This window comes from Phoxinus phoxinus (assembly GCF_949152265.1).
Source record: "Phoxinus phoxinus genome assembly, chromosome: 18".
Taxonomy (NCBI): domain Eukaryota; kingdom Metazoa; phylum Chordata; class Actinopteri; order Cypriniformes; family Leuciscidae; genus Phoxinus; species Phoxinus phoxinus.
Window position 1 is genome coordinate 21,983,703 of NC_136893.1, and position 26,197 is coordinate 22,009,899.

The 26,197-nt window shown below is 37.1% G+C and overlaps 1 protein-coding gene across 1 annotated transcript in view; it reads left to right on the forward strand.

Annotated features, from left to right (window-relative positions):
• Positions 1-26,197, forward strand: part of adcy6a (adenylate cyclase 6a) — a 56,111-nt gene that overhangs the window by 1,875 nt on the left and 28,039 nt on the right. Inside the window, exons 2-3 of the mRNA XM_079587998.1 lie at positions 3,230-3,443; positions 4,924-5,857. Coding sequence (XP_079444124.1) covers positions 4,925-5,857 — 933 coding nt within the window. The 5' untranslated portion in view covers positions 3,230-3,443; position 4,924. The remainder of the gene's footprint in view (positions 1-3,229; positions 3,444-4,923; positions 5,858-26,197) is intronic.

Below are 26,197 nucleotides of genomic sequence, written 5' to 3' on the forward strand. Positions count from 1 at the left end.
TGCTTCTCATCAGATTTACTGTCCAATCAAATGCTCTCTAGGATTTGAAGCGTCCCGCCTCCTACATTATAAATAGAAGCTGAAGCTGTGGTCACTTGTTCACACATTTACCATTTTCTACATGGTAAATGGCACATAGTTCACTATATAGGGGATATGGAACGATTCAGACAGTGTAAATATGCTTTCCATTGGGGTGAATGAAGTCTGGTTCATGTTAAGTGTCACGTGAACCACCTCAGCTCCGGTCCAGAGACACGAGAGCACAGAACGGATCATATGTGCGGGTCGGCACATAACAGAAAACTGATCGGACCCATTTGAATTCTGCACATAATTCTATATTGTAAAGTGATATGGAGGAGATTAGGAGTAGAAACGGTTAGAGATTAGGAGGAAACTGCGGCTTTACCGAGCTCAACGGCTCTGGCCGAGCTGTGATAAACTAAACGCTATTTTAAAAGGGGGAGGAGCTGTTCGATATGCCCCGCCCTGTCTTCCTGTTTCAGTGGAAATGACATCAAAACAACAAAAATGCTGTGCGTGTCAAGGGACTTCAATGCGCCTTTAAGACTTGGTTGACAGTTTATCGCAAAACATATTAAAATAGTTGATTTTATTAGGAATTATTATTACTACTAAAATGTGTAAAATTAGAGATGTAAATTTTTAGCATGTTTAATGTAAATTGAATTCAGATCCCAGTGACTCATAGCTGAAACAAACTGAACTAGCACACACATGACATTATAATTATAATAATAGACATTATAATAAACACGCTTATTAACGAAACGTAAAATAAAAACCATAATAAACCTCAATATGTGCTTATATGTCTTTACTGGAACGTTTTGGACGATATAATTTGGCACGCTGGGATGTCAGGGAACACGTCATTACGTAAGAACCACTGAAACCTTTTTTGATATGAACTTTTAAATGAACCGTTTGGAAGAACCGATTCACTGAGTCAGACTTCCCAAGTTCCCATCACTAGTCAAAATGCCCTATACAAGTGAATATGTGCCAGTAAAATGCTGAATCAATACCTTTAACATCACCAGCTCGTCCAGATCCAGATATGTAAGACAAATATGTGCTATGTGTTCATTTGTGTTTAGAATATTGTTAATTTATTTGTTCATTCTGCTGGTTTAAGCCTGCCAGGACTGAGTGATTGACAGCCGGAGGATCCGTTTAAGTTGATCACGTCTTACCTCTGATTATCTGTCATTTTCTGATTAGGCAGAATATACCGGGACTGTTACTTTCAGATTAAAGAAACAAGTATCATTGATAGGAAGTGCCATGTGCTGCTACTGCATGTGAGTGTCTTCTAAATATAATGCATACTAAAGAAATGTAAGATAGAATAGTTAGGCAATGATAATTAATGCAAAGTTATAAATGAATGATGAGCAGTCAGTTATACAGATATATTATTCAGATATATTTGACTGGATGCCACAACTGGCCAATGCAAATCAAGTATCCTAGAGAACAGTGTTATATATCTTCTTCTTATCCAGTGATACTTTTCAAATGCAGTGTTGCATTCACCAAAGCTTTATTTGCATGATTGTTAACATATACAATATTGCCAAACTGTAAAATATGCATAGTACATACAAATACAAAGAATGGACTCTAGACTCGTCAATAAACATGTGTTATGAAAATGTACAGTGCTGAATAATGTTTATGGTGATTTAGGATTAAAGGGGTCATGATATTAGAAATCAAATTAGCCCTGATCTTTTGACATATAAGAGGTCTTTGTACCATTAAAACATCCTGTAATTTCAAAGCTTAAAATGTCTTCCTCATTATAAACAAAGCATTTATTTAATCAAGCTCCAAAAAACAGCTCGTTTTGATATTAAAGGATCTGTGACGTTATACAGGCAAATATATATGTGCATACGACCGCCTCCAGAGCAAGACATCGACGAATAGTTGTACATTATCGCACCATAGGCTCCGCCCACTTGTATTTAGTCGCTTAACGGCGGACATTTGCCTACACTGGATGTGGACGTCATGTCGTGACAAAAGCATATTAGAGCCCATTATAATCACTGTCGCTGTCTACACTGGATACAGTATACAGATGCGCATTCAGTTTCTGACTTCACACACTTGAGTCTGTCGACAACAGGACAAATGGACGAGGGAACGAAAGTTTGCTTTGACTCGTCTAGTTTAAACAGCTTGTTTGTGTCTCTGTACAGACTTCAGAAGGATCCCAGTGTCAGAAACAAGTGGATGGTTTATTTTAATGGCCTCATGGATCGTGTCGATGGATTTTATGTTTGTTCTGAGCATTTGACTGCAGATTGTTAGGTAAACGAGTGTAATGGAGAGTTTGCAAAGAACCTTTTGTTCAAAGTTGAAGCAGTCAGCGGTATTGGATCTGACATCAGTTACATCACAAACCTTAAGTGTTTTCAAACACTTACTTGTGTCCAATAACAAGTGGGCGTCGATACTGTTTTCAATGCAGTGACGTCAGCCAATAACAGTGGCCGTTTACTGACAAGCCTTAAAGGGGCCGCTCCTTAAAAACTGATAATTTCAGACAATGAAGGTTGAAAATGATAATTTTCCTGCATATATTTGTGTGTTTGTTTGTGTGCAAAAAACTTTATTAACATTATAAGCGAACCTAAAGGAACACATTAAAATAATAAAAAAATCCATGTCATGGTCCCTTTAAAAAAAAAAGTTCTTTTAGCATAATGCCTCATCCTTCCGGCCTTGGGACCCACAGCCATGCTAGAGTAACATTTAAAGCTCAAAATATCTTAAATGTGAAACTTAGATCTATTGTTACAGTTTCTGAGCCTTCTTAACTGGTTTACTTAGGCATATTGTTATTAATCATTGGTGATAAGGAAGTGAAGTGTATATAGATTTAAGAGCTGCCAGTCATTGATTAGAAAAACTGTGACAGTTTAGGGAAATGAACCTGTTGCTTTCCATATTGGTTGCGATTGTTTTATTGCTTAGTTCAAGTGCAGTGTAATTCCAGTGTTCCTGTCAGAGAAAGGGAATGTTAGGCAATGTGAAAGCATGTGTTGTGATAACCATCTACAACTAATTAAACATTGCAGTATAAAATGCATTTGGATGTCTTAATTCAACAGTGAAATTGTCCAGATTCTGTAAATGTTTATTTTTTAATTTTTATCTCACATTGTTTCTATCGATGGTTTATCGTCAACAGATCTAGATGTTATGAAGATACAGTTGAACAGAGTTTCAGTAAAAGGTCTCCAGATCCATCAGGCCAGTCTACAGTAACTAAACGCATCCGGACTCCCTGATAGCCGTCACTCACTTGTCTGAACTCCACATTTTTGCTTTCACTCATCCACTGCTCTAAATGAGTGTCTCGGACAGCAAGATCAGGGCTGGGTCGCACACCAGAACCCACACAGGTAAAGAGATCCACAAAAAAAACACACAAATTCTGATTCTTCTCTGATGAGCATGTTTTTAATAACTCGATTAAAATTAATTTTGATATGTTTTCCTGATATCATAATGAAGAAGAAAAGCCTCATTACAATATCGAGATTCATGAAAAGATTTGGTAGTTATTTGGGGGTTTCACATAATATTTTTATGGTAACACTTTACAATAAGTCTCATTTGTTAACATTAATTAATACATTAACTAACATGAACTAACAATGAGTAAATATATTAATCTATGTTAAAGGAATAGTTAACATAAAAATGGAAATTCTGTCATCATTCATTTACTCTCCCTCAAGTTGTTTCAAACCTGAATGAGTTTCGTTCTTCTGCTGAACACAAAGGAAGATATTTTGAAGAATGTCGGTAACTGAACATTTGTTGGACACCATCGACTTCCATAGTATTTTGTTTCTTCCCTACTATGGAAGTCAGTGGGATCCATCAACTGTTCGGTTACCGACATTCTTTAAAATATCTTCCTTTGTGTTCAGCAGAAGAAAGACATTTTCATTTTTAAGTAAGCTATTCCTTTAATGTTACTTCAACATGTTCATATTCATGTTATTTCACAATGTATCAACCAATGTTAACAGATACGACTTTTGATCTTAAAAATGTATTAGTAAATGATATTAACATTATCTAAGATTAATAATATGCTATATAAGTATTGCACATTGTTAGTTTGTGTTAACAAATGAAACCTTATTGTAAAGTGTTACCTGTTTTATTATTATTTTTATAATAAAAAACTGCTTATTTAAAAAAAAATCTGTCATATACAGGTGAAACTCGAAAAATGTGAATATCGTGCAAAAGTTCCTTTATTTCAGTAATTCAACTTAAAAGGTGAAACTAATATATTATATAGACTCATTACATGGAAAGTGAGATATTACAAGCCTTTATTTGTTATAATTTCGATGATTATGGCTTACAGCTTATGAAAACCCCAAATTCAAAATCTCAGAAAATTTGAATATTACATGAAATCAATAAAAAAAAAGGATTTTAAATACAGAAATGTCGGCCCTCTGAAAAGCATAATCATGCATATGTACTCAGTAGTACTTGGTTTGGGCCTTGGTTTTTTGCATGTATTACTGCCTCAATGCGGCGAAATAAATGAACTTTTGCACGATGTTCAAATTTTTCGAGTTTCACCTGTGATATGGTATAATGTTTTTGAAAATAATGATCAAGATTAATTGTAAAGGACGGAAAGTATATTATGTCTTCTACTTATTGGCTACGCCACTTGACATTTCTCGTAAATTGTAAAAACGTTTTTCAAAACCATATTAAACCTACATGAGTACATTTCTAAAGACCGCACGTCTTTTAAACGTTTTTTTTTTTTTGTCTGACCCACATAAGCATGGCACAATACCATCATACTCTGTGTCTGACTTCGATTTTCCTCATGCCTCCCTACAGAATGTCCTGGATCAACGGCTTCCTAGTGGCCAGAGTGGATGATCGTAAGACCGTGTGGGGCGAGCGCAATGGCAAGAAGTCCAAGCGCAAGGTTGGCTCCTCTCTCTGCAACCCACGCTACATGAGCTGCCTGCGGGACGTGGAAGCCATGGAGCCTCCTCCCCAGCCGCCCCACTCTCAGGCCACCCGCTCTGGAGGAGGAGGAGGAGGAGTGACGGGCGGGGGCAACTTCGGCATGCGCTGCGGATGGCAGGAAGACCACTACGGGAAAGTTGGGGGTGGGGGGGAGGGGATGGGGCTGAAATCTGTGGACCTGGGTTTCGAGGACGGCGAGGTCAAGGGGCGGAAAGGTGGCGGCCTGGGTTGCGACGGCTCCAGCGACGACACGGCCAGCGGGACGGGGTCGGTGACGGCGGCCGACTGCTGGCAGCGGGTGGTGCGCGTGTTCCAATCCAAGAAGTTCCAGTCGCGCAAGCTGGAGCGTCTCTACCAGCGCTACTTCTTTAGGCTCAATCAGAGCTCCCTCACAATGCTGATGGGCGTCCTGGTGATCGTCTGTGGGGTCATGCTCACCTTCCACTGCATCCACGGGCCGCCCGACGTGGTCTACGCCTCCGTGCTCTCCGTGGCGATGGCCCTCTTCTTGGCGCTGATGGTGGTGTGCAACCGGAACGGGTTCCACCAGGACTACATGTGGATGGTCAGCTACCTTGTGATTGGAGTGTTAATTGTGGTGCAGGTGTTCGGGGTGCTGATGGTCGCGCCCCGCAGCGCCTCGGAGGGGATCTGGTGGTCCGTCTTCTTCATCTACATCATCTACACACTGCTGCCCGTGCGGATGAGGGCGGGAGTGGTCAGCGGAGGAGTGCTGTCCTCCATACACCTCCTCACCACGTGGAGGATGAATCAGGAGGATGAGTTCCTCGGGAAACAGGTGGGTCCTGCTCTGGAGTCATCCATTTCAATTCCAACTAAGCTTCAGATTTGATTTTGATCTATTCCTTCATTATATTTGAGTGTATTTGACTAGAGTTAGGAATTGAGAACAGTCCCATTTAAAACAAATACCCTCTTTAAATGAATCCCATTTAAAACCAATGCTAGAGCTATAAAAATGCTGATGCTTTGGATGTTGCATCTTCCACTGTTTTTTTGAGCTCCCCATCAATGTGCCTTTTCAAGCGAAAAATATTTTAAAGATGTGACACCGCCTGCGTTCTGTCCCATTTTTTTTGCTTTCAAGAAAACATATTATGAAAAAGCCCCATTAGAAATGTTAATTGTTTAGGGCTTGCAGTTAAGGGGTCAATTACATTTTTAGTTATTTATTTAAAAAATGCATGAAAATGCAATTCATAGATGGAGTGACTTTCTGAAATGTATGAATGATCTGATATCAGGAAGAAGCTTCTTTAAAAGAATGAAAGGAAAAGGTTTTCTTTTCAAGTACTTTAGCATTATCTTTTATTATTATTACTTTTCAAATTTAAGTCATGTGCAACATGCCGAATCTTGCAGATAAAAAACAAAACAGGAAATGATATCATAGAGAGAACCACTGTAGACCCTCGTGACCCTGTGTGTCAAGTTCAATAATCTCAAATCAGATAAATGGAGGATGATCTTTATATGACAAGGCTCAGGTTTCGAAAACTAATGCAGTGCAGTGCACATCCCCAAAAACCTGATGATATTTATGAATGATTCATTCTTGATAGTTGTGAGAATTTTTTTTTTTTTTTTTTTTTACTAGAATAATATTTAAAGTAAATATATTTATATACTATTTGGCTTTTCATGCATGCATATTAAATACAATCTACAACAGAAAACAAAAGTAGCAGACAGTGCTGTTTTGAATACTCTATTGTTTTTGTCTGCTAATAATGATTTCTTGTCAGTGTGTTGTGATATTTCTGTTAATAGGTAACCTGTCAGTGAGGTAGCCATTCTTTTAGAGAATCGATTCTGTCAAATGTCATGTTAACACACTTTCCTAGTAAATGTTTTCTGCTTTCACGGTATTTACCCAACTTAGTTGACAATCTGTCTATGATTGATGTATGTACAGACCAGGGATGTTTCCCAAAAACATTGTAAGCTTAAGTAGATCATAGAGACTTTTGGTGCCAATGGTTTCTACAATCTATTTGGCTTTTGATGCTGTTGGGAAACGTAGCCCAGGATGGCTGATGATGACCCATATAACATGGATGATATGTACGTAAAATTGCTGAAATTAAACACTATTTCCCTACAATTTCCCTCATGATGTACTAAAATATGAACATCTGGCAAAAACACATGCTTATCAACAGATGCTGGTCTCAAAATTGATCATCTTGGCCATTATATTAGCCTGTCATTTGGTTAAACCATTAATATTCACAATTGTTTCATTCTCACTGTGTGGCAAATGTTCCTATAGCTCAGAAATTGTGCACTGCAAACAACAAGCTCATGGGTTTCAGTAGTTTACATAACGGAAAAGCAGCATGGTGGAAATGTTAGCATTTTTAGCCCCTTGAAATACCTTTTTAGGGTCTCCTACTATATTAGCCAGTCAGAAAAGCTCTTTGCTCATGATTCATGTTGCATGAATCATATTTTTTGAATTGCTGGCATCTGGTTGGCTGAGACGTCTTTGGAGGCGGGGTTTTAGAGGGAGGGCGTGTTGCTGAAATAAGCAAAATGTTGGAAATTAGCAAACCGGTTCACAGCTAAACTTATAATAAATTTGATGTGAATAGGCATTTGGTGCTTTTGTGCGTGATGTATTTGTTAATATTAGCATGTTAGCATCGTCTGTATCGCGTGTGTATTGGTAGCATGTTTGAAAGCGCTGTGCCAGGCTTTGGCTGTGCTATCTGTGGCCGCAGTGTGTTGTTGTGAGTCAAGCCAAGGACCTCGGGGGTAGGATGAAGGTCAGGCGGTGTGGTTCAATGAGCCGCCCCGGCAGAGCAGATCCTTTTCTCTCCTCGCGCTCCTCCCATGAAAATATCAGCATCATGTTAAGCGCTGTCACCCAGGCCTCTGTGCTCCTACACAAGGGACGCTTTGTACTTTTCTCCCGGGTGTTTGTGTATTTATATGTGTGTGTGTGTGTGTGTGTGTGTGTTGGGGACATGAGGAGGTCGTGGGTGTGTGTAAAAGGAGGGAGGTCGAGGTCTTGACCTTAGGGTCACTGTACGACCATAGCGCGCTGTGAAACTGTTTACTTCTACTGTACAAAGTAGTGGGAGAGAACGGGAACAGGAGGTCATTTCATTATAAACAATCAGGAAGACAAAGCAGAATGCTTGGCCCCATTAATGCAGGAAGGAACGCTTGCTTAGAAACACATTTCCATCCTTTAATTAAAGGACTGTTTTGCCGGCTAGCAGATCTCTGTGAGGATTCCTTTGCATAGTGGAAGACTGTCTGCTATATCTAGCCGGATTATTTGCGTTAGTCCCCAATGTTTGCAGTACGCCTGTGCCTTTTATCGTAAGCTCTTAACATTTGATTAAGTCAACACATATTATAATGACTCTCCTTCCTTTTCCAGAGATAAAACTATGTATATGTGGTCAAGTTGGCTTTAGGATATTAGCAAGACATTGAGGAGAGACTTCCGTTGTTAAGAGAGAACGTTAAAAGAATTATTATTGATTCAGCTCAATTGATTTACACAGAAAATAACTTACACTCGTCCCTGAATTTCTAAAAACAAACAAACCGTGTTGACAGTCAAGAAATTACAATAGAAGTCTATGGGGTGAGTGAGTCATTTCTGTACACAAGCTCTTTTGTTTGTTTTTCTGAGTCTGAATTATTTTCTGTGCTAGCCGATAGAGCTTAAATTTGTTTTGACCTACTATATTCCTTCAAGGTTTTGATGCATTGCCATTATCAAAGTCGTGTTGGTTATGTTCTAATTTTTAAGCCATCAAGATTTTGATTAGTTGTCCTTACCGTATGTTTAGACTTCATGGGAGCCAAAAAAATGATTATTATTTTTTCACAGAGGACAAACACATGAAATTACAAGATGAACTTTGGTAGGGAGATTATGAGGAGTATCTCTCTCTTATCATTCTCAAAGACATAGTTCGCCCAATTAAAGTTCTGTTATCATTTATTTTCCTTGATATTGTTTCAAAGTGACATGTGGAACATTGAGATATTTTACTGAAAGTCCAGGATGCTCTTTTTCATTTAACAAAATGATGGCTGTCAAGCTTTAAAAAAGCACAAATATAGGTCCATAAAATGGTAGTTAATCTTCCAAGCCTCACTAGTCTTCCAAAGCTATACAATAGTTTTGTGCGACGAACAAGCCAAAGCTGTTATTATGAGGATTATGCTTAGTGGTGCATGCAAATTCTTAGATGTTTTATTATTATTGCAAATCGTATATATTCCTACACACCATCATACAAATTCATGCAAAATTGCAACCTTGTGAAATATTTGCGTTTTCTTGTAAGATCGGGTTGGAGGTTTAGCTGATTTATATTTATATTTATGATATTATGATGAATAAAGAGATTCTTGTTAAACCTGGTCTTTAAAATAATAGTCAGATAATTGTTTGAGTTTATGAAACATTAAGACACACAAATCTAATGAAATGTGTTTTATGTTTTTGCTTTAATGGCTCATATTGAATAATTTAGAGAGAACATGAAGCTCACACTCAAGGACGAAAAATGGCTAAATTTTATTCAGAAGCCTAAACTGAGAAAACAATTGCAATTTGGTGCAGTTGTTGTTATTTATAGGGTCAAAAAGTAAGCTTTTATAACAGTATAATACTTTCATAAAATCCATACCAGTTGTTACTCAAAATCTCCCAATAATATATCTTTGTAAGATGATATTTAAATGCTTAGTTTTATGATCAAAGCTCTGTAGTTTTTATTGTGGTTGGCAAAACATGATTGAGAGATGAACAATACATATTCCTCAAAATCCTGATGGATCATATTTAATACTCACATTTTAACATGATTTTCAGGATTTCATGCTTCAGTCCAGTAAGTGTTCATCTTGAAATAATAAAAATATAGAAGATATACATTTACTTTATAAAAACCAGTAAAGATTTACCATCAAAAAGACACATGCATCACGACCTGAATTTATACTAAAAGGCCCTTTACTTGCTAAAAAGTATGAACTATTAATCAGTAGTTGAAAAGTAGATTATGTACAACAGTTTTTTTAGCTAAGTTTTGATCATATTGTTAATTTAGAGCCCTTAGAAACTAAAAAAAAAAATGAACATGAAATTTGTATTTGTAAAATAGACAATACAACATTATTTCCAACGATAACAATACAGTGAAAATCAGTCAAAATGACTTGTGTGTGATAAATCCTAATGATAAATTAGGAAAGAAAATTACCCACTTAGATCTCAAAATACTTTATTTAAAAACCTGTAAATGGTTTAACCTTCTTTTTAGTTTTTTACCAAAGTGGCTACAAGGAAGTATTACAATAAAATAGACAATGATAACTTCCCAATAAAAAAATCTGTCATGTACGTCTGAAACTTCCACCTTGTTTTTTCATAAATCTTTTCAACGTGACCTTTGTTGTCAGTCAATTGTTTTAGGAAGAGCAAGCAGTGATGACACGTGCACTTATCTCTGATTGGCCGAAGCGGATCTGAGTGTAGATTTCTCAGAAAGCTGCAGTGTTATACAGGCCAATTTATCCTGCAGTGTGGACACTGCATCCAGGCATTTCCCCTTTCCTCTGTGACTCATTAAACCAGCGCACCATCCCTGCTGGTTCTGCTGCTGGAGCATTTGTGTGTTTCTGCCTTCAATAATCTATGTGATCTGAGACATACCGTCTGTTTGCAGCCGTCCCAGCGGTTAAAACTGACCACAAGAATTACAACTGTGTGTTGTTAATGCCGCACCATAGATAGGTCCTATTTATAGAACAATTCATACAGTCGTAAATCTATTTTTAAGCTGTGCACGTGCATGCACTCTTTCTCTCGCTCACAGATTAATTGTAGTACATTGATGTGGAAGGGGTGTTTGGACTCGAGGCTGATGACTCAGAAATCTAGCGTGTATGTTTCAGACAATCGCCCATAATTTTCATGCCTTGTTTTTTCTTTTGTTTTGTCTATAAGTAGCTTGAGTGCATTAGCCTTATTGTTTAAAGGGATAGTTCACCCCAAAATAAAAATCCTGTCATTATTTATGCATTCATAAGTAAAAGTTCATGAGAAAAGTATCAATGTCACATGATTCGTGAACAAATCATTCTTTTCAATTAATCGTTTGGTCTGGTTCACATTTCAATTTGCACGATTCATTGATGAATTGGACTGATCCAGTTCTTCAGTTCTGCAACATGAATGACACGAGAGTATTCACAGAATTCCCATTTTGGGAGAACTTTTTTTTTTTTTTCCTTTTTCCTTTTTTTTTTTTTTTTTTTACAGTTTAGTAAATATTTTTTTCTCCAAATGAGGAAACTCCTGAACATGTGGGTCAGACTCATGGGTAAGTCATGACTTTCGAAGTATTGGTTGTCCAGTGCCGATTTTATTATTAGCCTGTTTTTTCTTAAGATATCATCTACCCAACTAACAGGGAACTTTGGCTAATGTTCTGGCAAGGTTCTCTCTAAGTTATGAACTAAACATTCAATGAAAAACATTTTTTTTGTTTCAACTTAAAGCAGGTGTTCGTGCTGCCTTAATTTTTAAGTTTAGTCAACTCAAATATCAAAGTTCATCTAAAAAAATATCAGTATATGGAGAAGATTAGGAGGCCATGATGGACAGAGGCCAAAGGTAAGTAGGTAGTAGAGGCAAGTAGTTTCAAACGAAAAGTGCGTGTAATGGTTGGGTCCTTGAGTTTCTCCATTGCAAACGCTATGAAAAGAAGCAGTCAAGCAACAGGACGTTGTTCACGTTGGTAAACAGTTTCGGTAGTGAGTACTAAGCCAGCTCGCGCTATATATACAGTGTGTTTAGTAGCATTTATTAGAAAGAAGCACTCAAGCAACAGGAGGTGACAGTAACTGTAAGTGTTTTTGTATCTTTTTCTCATTTGGTTTTAGCGCAGTTGTATAGTCACTAGGAAACATTGTTTGTTTATTGTGCTCACGTGCTAGAATCGCGTTGGTGATATCTTGTTTGTTCACGTTGGTAAACAGTTTCGTTAGTGAGGCATGGCCTAAGCCAGCTTGCGCTATACAATGTGTTTTGTAGCATTCATTAGAAAGAAGCACTCAAGCAACAGGAGGCGATAGTAACTGTATCAAAACTGTATCAATTCCTTTTGTGCATTTGCAAGTGTGTATTTTTCTACTTGTTACTTTTTGATTACTATTACTATTGTTTACTAATGATTTATTTCCATAATCTAAAGAATTAAAAGGTTGTTGTCATTTCAAAGTGTGTAGGCCTACTTGCATTATTATGCTGTTATATTATGATTATATATTCAGTGGCATAAAATGGTCTTAAAATGACAATAATCTTGTTCGTCGCAATTATTTCTGGGACAATATATCGTACAACAAAACGTAGTTATCGTGCCAGGCCTAGATCTCGTTGAAATATAATATGAAATGAAACATAATACCTTTTGTCCTGGTTCCATCAACTTCAGCCAGAAGAATTCCCATTTGATAAGTTGAGTTGGTTTACTTCGGGGAACTTCCTCCTTTCTCTTCCTGTCTAGTATTTCATTGTGACAGTTTCCGTTAGGACTACGTCGTGAATACACACTGGCTGGAGACTAGTGAGATGGATCTTAAATCTAAATCATGTACATGGTGTGCACAAAAGGACATTCGGTGCGTCCGAAATCATGTACTGTCTGAGTAGGTCCTGGATTTCGAATTTGAATTTACTTTGCGACCATTAAAAATGATATATGTGATATCGTATATATATAAATGATACTGTATAAAGTATGAATGTGGGTAATATTTACTATATTCGCCATCTTACTGTCATGTGACCTCCCAGCGTCAGTTGTGTTGCTTCACCCCTATTCATAAATCCTCTCCCGTGGCCTCATGGGATAGTAAAGTGTCCATCGAATGGATTTTATATGTATATTTTATCATTTATATTATACAGAAAATGTCCAGTAACAAAAAAGACAAGCTTTTAATTGTTTAATAAACATTGGTTTATGTTATATAGACCTTATTCAGAGCAGCGTCATGACGGGTGTGACAGAGAGGCTGTGAGGGATAAACTTACCGTGTTTTTAATGGCATCCGCTATAAAAAGCTGTATAAAGCTCCTAGATCACATATAATTTTCCACAGCTCATGTTGTCTGGAGTTTTTCCTTTGCAAAATATCTTTCCAAGAAATGTCAGTAGTGTTTTGTCAGCAGAACAATCCAAAAACACATTAAATAACAGTACAACCCCCTGAAGAGATGAATGTCTATCCCTCACAGCCTCGCTTTCATTCCCATAGATGACGTCTATTAATGCTTTAATGATAAATGATATAACGTTATAAAGTAATGTTATGCATGATCTGTGCTGTCACACCCACAGGATACGTATGCGGTGAATATCTCTCGAGCTCAGAGGGGCGTATCTGAAGTAAACTATCCCAGGAACATGAGCTCTGGAGCAGGTTATGTTCAGAGAGGGAGTTGCTATGGCTGCTCACAAACCCTGAAAGTTACTTCTGTTTTTGGAAGGAAAGGTTGAGGTTATACGTTTACTTATCCATAAACTTACCTGGGTATGTTGCATAACGTGCTTTCAGGAATAACCCCCGGGTATCATAAATCATATTTGCATACTATGCGCAGGGTAGGGTACTATGTGGTGCAGAAATTGTATGTAGCTATCCAGAGAAGGGGATGCTGGAAGGTGTTTAAATTTTTATTTTATTGTATTTTTTAGAGATTGCCTTTAAAAAAAAAAAAAAGACAAGTTAGAACAAGGAAACGATAATGAAATTGAGGAAATAAAAAACCTAAGAGAGACCAAACTGAAGAGTGAGTGAGCTCATGTTAGATCACCTGCCACTATTATACTTCCTGTGGGAATACAGTCATACTTCTCTTTTTTGCTCTCACTTTCATTGTCTTTCATTGTTTTTGCTCTTTTCATCCATCTTCTGAACCTATGAGCTGGTGTCTTCTCTCTGAAAGCAATTAGCTCACAAAATACACAAGGCCCAAACAAACAAACACGCTCACACGTACACAATAGAATCTCCTGTTTCCTCCAGCCAACACCCTCCCGGAGGGCTTCGAAACACAACAGACATCAGCTGTGTGTGTGTGTGTGTGTGTGTGTGTGTGTGTGTGTGTGTGTGCGTGTGCGTGTGTGTGTGTGTGTGTGTGTGTGTGTGTGTGCGTGTGCGTGTGTGTGTGTGTGTGTGTGTGTGTGTGTGTGTGTGTGTGTGTGTGTGCGTGTGTGCGTGTGTGTGTGTGTGTGTGTGTGTGTGTGTGTGTGTGTGTGTGTGTTGGCAAAACTGAATTACATTATTTCTCAGTTCAGACCTTTTATTAATTACAAGTTTAAATGAATTATGTGGAAATGTTTTCCACAATGCACTGACCACAGCGCTCAAAAATGCCTTCTTGTATTCTCTGGAGAACACTTACTAGTTTGTTGCCTTTTCTCAGTCTTTCTGTTTTCAATTTGCTTTTTTTGAGTTCATATTTGCTAGATGGTGTCATGTTTGGTTGGCGTGGATTATATATAAAAAGTTAAAATGTTGTTATTATTGACTAAAACTATTACAAAATTGTTTAATTGAAATGAAGATACAACATTTAAATATAAAAATAAATATATAACTTATATTTTATAATTTTATATATATAAACATAACATTATAAATGTTTTTAAATTAGAAATAACTGAAATAAGTTAATGTTGAAGTGACTAAAACGTTAAGTAGAAATATTAAAAGATCAAAACAATATTACTGAAACTTAAAATAATTATAAAATAAATATAAAATAAAAGCTTATTCAAACTGTCAATACTATAATAGTATATCACTAAAAAACATTATTTAAATTATTTACATAATTATGTATATGTATACAAGTAATAAAAACAAAATAACACTGTAAAATACATGCTGTTTATTGCTTTTGTTTGGTCACCTGATTTATTGTTTTGATGTGCTATAGAATATTTGATTTTATATGATAAATTACTGCTACTTTTTCAAAATACTCAGAGTATACTGTTTACTATTTTAAAAAATATTATGAGAAACAACACATTAATGAATGATAACCATTTCAAACAGTAGTACGCAACATCTGGTCATGTGACCTAATCAAATGACGAACTGCACCAAATGTAGCTGGTCATCTCGGCTTCATAATTCGTACAGTATTTGCGTACTCTGCACAGTGTCCGTACTATATAGCGTAGATATAGTAATAGTATTGCAGTAAGTAGCTATGCAGCACTAGAAGGGGATGCTGGGAAGTGTAGGCTGCACTAGTGTGCTTTAAGTCTGAGGTGAACGTGATACTCTCTTCAGTGTTTCTGTGATGAATAACTCCCGTCTCCAGCACCGCTGCATGCTAACAGAATCCACTGCGGAGATGAGGAATGTTTCAGCCGTTTATTCTAGAAGATTTACATCTAGTTTCATCCACAAGTTGTTGTGTTTTAAGACACTCTTATATTCCTTTTGTGTAGAGACAGAGTCAGAGGGGGATTATGGGATGGGTGTGGTGCCATGGCAACTGTACACATGTTGACACGCCTAACTTTGAGACCGTAAGGAAATACTTCAGATGTGAACAAACAAACTTAAATGATAAGAAATCGCTTATGAATGGTCTATTGTGTGTTTTAAAGGCATTACAATTTACCTATGGCAGAACATGAGGAAATAAACTCAACTTCTGAGTAAAATGACTGCGATGGTGTCTAGGTCGGTCAGTACACTCAGCCGCCCGGGCCTCTTTCAGTTGTTTTGGTCAACATCTTCACCACACAGGCTTATCTGTTGACCAGCAGGCCCGGGTTTCTTCTCTATCATGGAAGTTGTTTTATTCTGTGCCATTTGCAGGATAAGAGATTCTAGAGAGGTGCTGCTCTGCTGGCCAGGCTTTTATTAAGTAAAGTTCAAAAGACTTTTTAACTACAACGCAACACTTAGTTGGCTGTAAGCTCTACATAAACTAATGTATGTTATGTTTATTCTAAAGTTATTTGTAATATCATAATTTTTGAAAATTTGTTGTGTTTTATCTTAAATATTGTATTACTAAGTAGTATAGATTTTAATATCAGACAATTATCAGATATTGGCCATAACATGAAAATAATTATTGGCTTATCACTTTTTTTTTACCAATATTTTTTGGGGATTGGTTATTGGCCATAACATTAAAATCATTAGCAGCGTATTGAATATTTATGCTGATACTTGAATTTATTTTAAATAATTTTTACAAAATGGTATAGATTTTTATTTGTCAGACATTTATTGTTTATAGGCTATAACATTTTTTGTTATTTTTGTATATATTGCCTGGTTGTTTAGCAGTTTTGGGCAGCTATCATAGGCAGCTGATAACATGAAAATAATGATCAGCTTGTGGTGAAATTTAAAATTTTGTTGTAACTACAACTAAAGTTGTAACTTTGTCCCCATTTGTGATACATCTAGGCTAAGCTGAAACTTGTGCACAGTTAATACAACCAGGCCATGTTACTCAAAGAGTCAACATGAAACTTAAGTTACAATAGTCTCTTCTGCCCTGTTGTGGCGTTTATCCAAGTGAGTCGGCTTCTCGAACAAGAAACAAATATTTTGTCCATGTTGATGATTGGATGGTTGTGGTTTGCTATTGGTGGATCTCGTGTGAGTGACAGGTTGCCCCGCCCCCACATCATCAGAGAAGAGAGGAGTTGTCGCTGCAAGAGGGAAGGGGAAGTTATTTTGATGAAAGATTATTCATTTTTAAAAAATAATGCATGGATAAATAATTAATAATTTAAATGTAAACTATGCTTTGTTTCGTCCCTTGTGAAAGAAAGCCTAAAACAGTCATGCTGGCTGTAGTGTGTCTGTTTAATTGTGTATCTGACGAAACAAAGGTTTAATAATTGTGGCCGAGCTCGTTAGGCTGAAATATGAAATATGAGGGTGGGACAGTGGGAATCGTTCTCTCACACGCTCTCGCAGAAGAATAAAGAATATGAATGGTGCACATTGTTGCTGTTGCTCATGTTTTTGAGGGGGTGGAGGTTTGGGTGAGTGAGTTGGGTATTTAGTTTGAATGAAGACAAAGCATGTGGTTCACTGAAACTGCATTATCCATGAGGGATTAAAGATGGCATCCTGAATTCATCTGACCATCATTTATATGTGTTAGTCTCAGAAGAAGCTGGCAAAGTAACAGTGGATACCAAAGGTGGACAAAGGACAAATATTACAGAATTTAAAGCAATGTTCTGGTTGCAATGAAATTAAATCTCTATCAATAAAATGTCAACTCATTCACATGGCTCGTTTCCATACAATGTAACCAGTTTGAATCCAATTTGATTTCAGATTCCTAAAGTTCTGTTTATAAGAACTCTAAACTTTACAATACAATTCACATATTCGTGTACATGTGTTCCAAGCAAAACTTCTTTCACTTAATTTTTTTTTACTTTGATAACACATGCACAAAGAAAGCTGACATATATGTCAGAAGAGCTTTTTAGCAAATATTTATTTAGCCTTTTCCTTGATTTGATAGGTCATCTCAATCAGTTTGACTAAAAACTTAACTTTAAAAACTTCAATGGAGTGCATCAAAACAGCATCAAGAATATCAAATAGGCCTACCTGAGGGACAATTTGGCCATTTCTAATTATTTGGGGGGACCCGTCCCTCTCAGGGCCCTATTACACACACAGTGCAATGCAGCGCCAGGCGCGACGCAAATGTTCTTTACTAGTTTCAGCCCGACGCGGTTATCATTTTCACGTCCTGCGCCACGTTGTTTAAATAGCAAATATATTTGCGCCCATCTGTTTGCCCATGGGTGTGCTGGTCTGAAAAGCGGAAAAACTGAGCGCTTCTCTAGCGAGGAAACGGATCTACTCGTGCGCGAGGTTAAAGTGCGCAAGCAAACTATCTACGGGACAAAGTGCACTCGTGTTGTGCACCCGCCTATAGGTGCACATTACTAATGTGCTCTCTAAATAACAAAAAAAAATTGCAAATTAACACACAAAAAAATACTGCGCCCTTGACCAACTGAAATCTGGTCTTAAGTCAATGGCGCAGTATATATATTTTTTGTTAATTTGCAAATTCCACCATGTAAATAGCGAATCCGCCATGGCGCGAGCGCAACTGGCTTTTTAAAGGGAATGGGAAATTATACTCTGATTGGTTTATAAGAAAAAGTGTAAGAGGTTGAATTTCTGCATAAAAGTAAATATTTTTTTCCTGTTCACCTCTAGTCCCTTTTTAATGCTAGTATACTGAATGCTGAATGAGATTGTATTTTCTGTTGAAGTTAGAACCTAAAAGGCCTTTTTTTCAGCTGCTCCCGACGAGCTGGATGGCGCCTTGCATGACTGACACCGCCGTCGGTGAATGAATGGGTGAATGTGAGGCAAAATGTAAAGCGCTTTGGTGGCCATTGGGTCTGTGAAAGCGCTATATAAATGCAGTCCATTTACCATTTACCATTTTAGTTAAAGGGGTGGTATAATGCCCTTTTCAAAAGATGTAAAATAAGTCTTTGATGTCCCCAGAGTGTGTATGGGAAGTTTTAGCTCAAAATACCCCACAGATATTTTTATATAGCATGTTAAAATTGTCAGTTTTTGAGGGTGAGCAAAAACGCACCGTTTTTGTGTCTGTTCCTTTAAATGCAAATGAGCTGCTGCTCCCGCACAGGGGGCGGAGCTCCAAGAGCTCGTCCTTTTTACCTCACACACACACACACACTGAAAATTTCAAAACTTATAGCCTTTTATGTTCAAACCGGAGTCAGAAAGATGGAGAGACTCAATAAGAAGTGACACCATGTAGACAACATTTCTGAATGGTTAGTTGGTGAATTTATGTAGCTTATGTGTATTATCTTCTAGTCATTGATTAGCATAAATCGTGTCCCTGGGGTGGGGTTTATGTACATTTTAGGGTTAGTGATGTCACTAACCCGGGAGGAATGTTGTGTAGTCCCTACCAGCCGTTTGTTGTAGTCCTTAAAAAGCAAATTCTTAAAAAGTAAATATCTCCCTTTGCTTTGAACTTTGAGCGTTGTAACTTTGCAGATGTTGTTTATGCTCAAACAGCAACATTACACACTAACTACAGTTAGAAAAGTGAAATCATATTCAACCACCCCTTTAACTTGGTTAGCTAACGGCTATCATACAATCAGTTTTTTTGTGTATCTACTATGTACTTTGTGTATCTAATGTATGTATTTTGTGTATCTAATATGTACACTTATTGTTACCTCCCATAAGAGTGTGTCCTGGATGTCTTTACTTTACCCCATGAAGGCTTGACTTGGTTGTGAGTGTCAGTTATTTCCCTAATCTTGCTGAACATTTAGATGATAAGAGACTAGTTGTGGTGGAGTGTCATTGCTTAGTTCTGTGACTCTGACAGATAAGATGAAATACAGGGACATGTCTTACTCTCCTACTACAACACTCCGGCACAGGGTATGACAATAGACACAAAAGTTCATACATCAAACTTCTTCAGATGCTTCTTCAGAGTCATTGGCCGAAACAGGAAGCAGCTCAGACACAGTGTCCCATCAGTCATTGCCCTAAGAGGAAATTACTTGTACATTTATTTGCAACTTTCCCATCTTCCATGTTTTTTTTTAATGGTACAATTACATTTTCTTTGAGAATGTTTTTATATGCACTACCGTTCAAAGCTTTGGGGTCAGTGAGATTTTTTTAAATGAATGTTTAATGGTTTTGAAAGAAGTATCTTTTGCTCGCCACGTATGCATTGATTTTATCAAAAAGTAAATTTATATAATAACATTTATTTTTTTATAGGCGCCTTTTAAGGACATCTTACAAGCAAATAAACATATAAAACATAAAATAACAGAAGGCTATCGGTTTGGGCTAAAAACACAAAAGCCCTCAGTGCAAGCTTAAAAACATTACAAACGAAAACATTACATGCAAAACAACATACAAAAAATTAGTTTTGACACAAGACTTAAAAAAAAGGAAAAGAGTGTCACAATTTTGGAAACCCTGCAGAAGATGAGGGGCAGCATTGCTGAAAGCTTGAGATCCCAGACAGCAACATAGTGTCGACCTAGATCCGGGCCACATCTAGTACATGTGTATTCACCGCGCACCAAATGTGGCCCGGATCTGTCATACGCATGCGTGGAAGAACTTAAGTGAATGCAGAAGAGGATCTAAGAGTGTGGGTGGGAGTGGTAAGAAGGCAAGACAAATAAAATAGAGCCAAGTTGTGAAATGCCTTTTACGGATAAAGCAACATCTTAAATTCAATATGTTGTTTAACAGGAGCCAGTGCAGTTGTTGGATCACGGGAGAAATGTGTCCTATGGAAGGAGTTCTGGAATAACTCAAGTTTATGTAAAAGCTTAAGAAAGATTATCAAGAAGAGCATTACAGTAAGCAATGCTTAATGTGACTGTGTGCAGCCATGTTGAGAGGGCTGGACAAAGACGGTTAAGCTACGCATATGGGCTTGAATTTCGGTGTGGGATTGCGCGAACTGCACATCATTTGACTCATTCCCGCAGATTTTGCGATCACACCTGAAGTGCGCACACATTAAGCCATCTCTAAATACTAAATTAAGTTATTTTTCACTGCTTATTCCGCTTTAACAGTCAAATATGCACAAAATAATGTAAAAATGATTTGAAGTCCATCAAAGCGCATCCATCCATGATAAAAGTGCTCCACATGTCTAATAAACGCCTTCTGAAGTGAAGCGATGCGTTGGGAAAATATCCACATTTAAAACTTTATAAAGTAAAGTAGCTTACAGCAGTGTGGATTTACAGTATTTGGCAGTGTGTTGGTTTATGTGTCAATGAAAAATAACAATCTACAATAAAGGAAATGAAAATAGTTTAAAGTGCCACGTTTTTAGATTTTTTAAATGTATTTATTCATGTTAGTTTTGAAAAACGTCTATACCATTTTCAATAAATGTCACGATGTCATGCGGCGTAAAACAGAAAGTATACATCTTTTTTTACTTTTTGCAAATGTGGGTACTTTCTAACCTCTTCGCACAATCTCTCGTCGATGTAGGCCTCCATTGTTGCTGTAGCTTGCATGCGTTCACTATGATATAATTAACTGTTTTATGGTTTTCATGCATGCATCACTTGACTTAGATTTGGCGAACGGATATATTTTAATTCAGATTTTTTTTGTTATAGAGGTATATTCTGCATGTACTAATCGCATTTTTTTAATAAATCAATAGATCAACACAAACTGAGCTCATGTCACTGGCCCTTATGTTCTCATATCATGGCCTCATGCACTCCAGCAAATAAAATTTCAGATGAATTCATGAAGCATGTATTTTGTATCATGACAGAATAGCAGTGGACTTGGTTAAGACTGTTGGTTTGAACACTTTTCTCGATTGAGAAGATCTTATTATGTTGTTATATCGGTGACACTGATACTCTGATGAAAACAGCGAGCCGTTGCCAGTTAGCAAACTGCATTTCCATGCAATGCTTGTTCCATAAAAATATTCTCAGCAATGCACATGTGCTTCATTTTACAGCTTTTTTTCTGTCCAAGAACTGCCCACTTAAACCGGAAGAGACCATCTGACCAGCATGTACAGTGACCAGCCACAATTTGTTTTTCTTTTATGTGCCATGATAGTATCCCTTTAAAAGTGCAGGTACAAACCTGCCAATCAGATCGAAGCGTGATATTTTGGCAAGTGCTTGATATTTTTGTTTGCAATAATCATCGGGTGGTTACTGAATAGACTGTGAGCTGCTACTAGTTCATATCCAACTTGACGATGGCTCTTAGGTCATGTGAGTCTTTGGAAGGACGTTGTGGAATTTGGGCTGGAGTCGCTGAAAGAAAGTCAAAGTCGTGACGGCTCGTGGACAGCTTCATCACGCCCTTATTAGAAGATCAGTTTGGCAGTTTTTTAGGAAAAGTTGGGTTTCTCAGTATCCCTCGGCCAGCTTTGAAGGTTGAATTACTGCGGCAGAAGGTCCCGAAGGCATTAGCTCAGTGTTAAATATTCTCGCTGCTCGATTGCTGTGCCTCAGAGGTAGCACATAGTCACTAACCTCTCATGTGTGTAGAAGATCACAGCTCATGTGGACAATCGCTCGGTTACAAACCCGGTCTGTTGCCTTACATCAGTACACTGTTAAAGAGGCATTGTTGAGAAATTTGACCAAACCTGATATATTCAGATTAACATCACTATTAGTATCTTATGAATTTACCTAAATTTTGTTTTGGTCAGTTTAAATTTGTTCATTCACTAAATGCTTCGTTCAGCAAATAAATTCATCAAGGCAACTACTGATTTTCTTGTTCAACAAATTTTCATTTAGTAACAGTAGCCGTAATTTTTTTTATAGAACACTTAATATGTAAAGTGAATATGCTTTATGAAGGCACAATCACCTTACAAAGCAAAGATGTCTGGGATACAGTTCTATAATCTTGTACATATACCTCAACAACACTATCAGTGTTGGGGGTAAAGCACTACAAGTAACGTGGGTTATTAACTTTATTCTAGTGCTGGGCAAAGATTAATCGCGATCAATCGCATCCAAAATAAAGGTTTGTGTTTACATAATATATGTGTGTGTACTGTTACTGTGTATTATTATTTTTTATATATAAATACATAGACATGCATGTATATATTTAAGAAATATTTGCATATACACTGTATATATATTTACATACATTATATTATATATAATTAAATATACATATTTTATATATATATAACACATTTTTCTTAAATATATTCATGCATGTCTATATTTATATACACAAAATAATTATACACAGTACACACACATATATTATGTAAACACAAACTTATTTTGGATGCGATTAATCTTTGCCCAGCACTACTTTATTCACATATACAGTACATTCACATTTATATATAGCAAATCTCTACTGCCTGATTTTATATTTTGTCGTGAAATGTAATATCATTGCCCATTGCCCTTTTCTTAATCTAAAGTTGGATATAATTGTATACCCAAGTTTATCCACATACATACAGTACACTCGTATAGGGCAAATATCTACTGCTGGATTGCTTGTAACCTTAAAATGTATCTTTTTTGACGATGCTGTATGTAAATCTAACGCTTGTTCAAAGTCATACATCATTTAAGAACAGTACACTTTTTAGATGCCATCTGTCTTTTAAGCTTGTCATCGTGGAACATGTTTCCATCACTTTCCCACCATTCTCCCGCTATCTATTTCTGTCCCTCTCACTTCATCCTCATAAGTCCCAATGTCCCATCCAGATATTCAAGGCACGAGGGAACTTACTCATTGTCTAAGTCCAGTAGTTTCATGTTTCCACAGGTTTCATTGCAGAAGCGAGGCGTATTGTCCCACCCCACCCCCTTTAGTGGCATCACAGAGACTGGACATAATCTCCAATGATCATAATGGCTTTATATAATATCTGGAGCAGCCACAGGTAGATAAACACAGACCAGCACAAAAGAGGATGAATGGGCCTACACACATAAATGATCCACAAAAATAAAATCACAAATACATGATAAATACACAATTCACTTTAAATGTTAAAATATTCATTTTAAAATATGATGTGCTATATCCAGTGTCCAGCTGTGTCATATTCATATCGTTTTCAATGTTCAATGTGTTGTATGTAAAATTAGCGTTACCTTATTCTTTATTTGAAATAATATGATTAGGCCTACCAGTGCACACGAAATTACCAGATGACTGAGCGCCCTGTTACAGTGTTTACTTTCTTTTTATTCACATATTCATATATTTTTTAAACAATTACTTTGTGAAAACTACTGTAATAGGATTGCAGATTCAAGAAGTTGCCATCTATAAGCATGTTTATTTTAAAGATGTGTTTTCTACATTATTTAAAATTGATTAAATATTGATTAAAATAAATATAAAGTAGGCTATATATAAAAAATATCGGCTTTATATCGGCCACCCTGCTCTCTAAGATATCGGCATCGGCCATCAAAAAAACAATATCGGTCGAGTTGCTATGATATAAACAAAGGTCAAAGCTTTACCTCCGCTCGTCTGCTAACTAACATTACAGTATCGATGTAGTGTTTACTTTAGCTTTTGTAAGCTCTTGCTTTCGTACGACTGTTCACCGCCCCTTAGGAAAATTAGCGATGGTTTTGTGATGGATTACTGTTTATAGTTTTTTATTAAATGGTGTATAACATCTAAAATGTATAAGAAAAACAAAACAAAAAAACATACCACTCTGAAACATCCTGTGAAATCCATGCTTGCAAAGTCTGTGCTTGAAATCCGTTCTACATGATCCTCTTGTTCGTTGACATTGTCAGGGTCTGAATCGGGCTTGGATTGGTTTGAAATTGTTAATATTTACATCTGAGCAGAACTCACAGTTATGGACATTTCCTGAACACACGCTAAACGGTGCAAATCACGACACACTGAGCCAGCTAACCAATCACAGCACATTTCGTATTTCAGAAAGAGGCGCTTCATCGAAACAGGAACAAACGACACGTTCAAGCCAGATGTGAAAAATAATGCGTTTTTTGAACAATCAAGCATAAAAGCATATTCTATAAACAAAATCAAGACTTCATACAAGACCATAATAGGACCCCTTTAAAGGAACATTCTGGGATAAAAACTATTTAAAGCAATAGTTCCGCTATTTTCATCTCTGAAATAGATTTGGGATAGGAGCTGTTAAACTCCAAATAAGGAGAAAGAGCACCTTACAATTAATTTAAAAGAAGTCCCAAAATGTTCAACTCATGTCTTGCCAGTTTAAAACTGGTAAACCTGGTAGCGTTCGCATGATGTAGCATGTTCACAGTGATTACTTTAACTCATAACTTGTTCATCCACCTATAAATGTTTATTATCTAAAATGGTGATGACAACTTGACAGCTCAAATAAGAAACCTTGTACAAGAAATACAAGCTGCACATTTTTGCTTTTGTTGCGTTGGCCATATACTCCCATTGTAAGAGCTCAACTGTAAACTGTTTTTTTTTAAAGCTCTTATATTACATTCCTTGGAAACCGGCATGATGCCGCAGATGCGGTTCATATTACGCCCGGATTCCTTAAATGTTTTTTGTCTTGAGTAATAAAAAGACTGCAGTGGACATTCAGACTTAACTGTAATCATATTTAGATTTGAATGAAGGTTTGTTGACTTTTACTAAAAAAAATTGGCAGACGCATGAAGGATCTCTAGACATTGGCTTTTAAGGAAAGAGATGTTCTCAGTGTCAGCGAATATGTCACTTTGAAGCCAGTGTGTGAGAACATGCTGCGAGGGAGTCAGGAAAATTTATTTATTTGATGATTTGTGAGTGAAAGGCAAAGAAAACGAGATGAAGGAGAAGATTGACAGAGCGTAAAGGGGTGAAGGTGTCTCTCTCTCTCTCTGTGCTCCAGCGCTTGTGATGGTTATTGCGTATAAATCTTTAGCGTGAAGGAGAGAGGTGTCAAGTTGCGCAAACAGTACGGCCGTGTGTGTGTGTGTGTGTGTGTGTGTGTGTGTGTGTGTGTGTGTGTGTGTTTGCGTGTGCGCGCGCGTGTGTGTGTGTGTGTGTGTGTGTGTGTGTGTGTGTGTGTGTGTGTGTGTGTGTGTGTGTGTGTGTGTGTGTGTGTGTGTGTGTGTGTGTGTGTGTGTGTGTGTGTGTGTGTGTGTGTGTGTGTGTGTGTGTGTGTGTGTGTGTGTGTGTGCAAACCCACTGACCTCGCCCTCTGGTGAAGAGCGAGCAATTAGGACCTGCCTGTGACACACACACACACACACACACCGATCATAACCATTTCTTGAGTGCTAGCAAATGAGAATGTTTTGCATGTCAAACAAACATGATTAGATTAGAGCTGCTAATCGGTTTTAAAATGTAATCAAATTAAATAAGATCTGCTGATTATAAAGATAAATAATTACTAATTATAATTGTTATATTGTTTATCATATATTATTATTCAGATAATAATTGTGGTGGCAAGTATTATTATTTTTTTTTATTATATTGGCTTTAGAAGTCAATAGAGAGA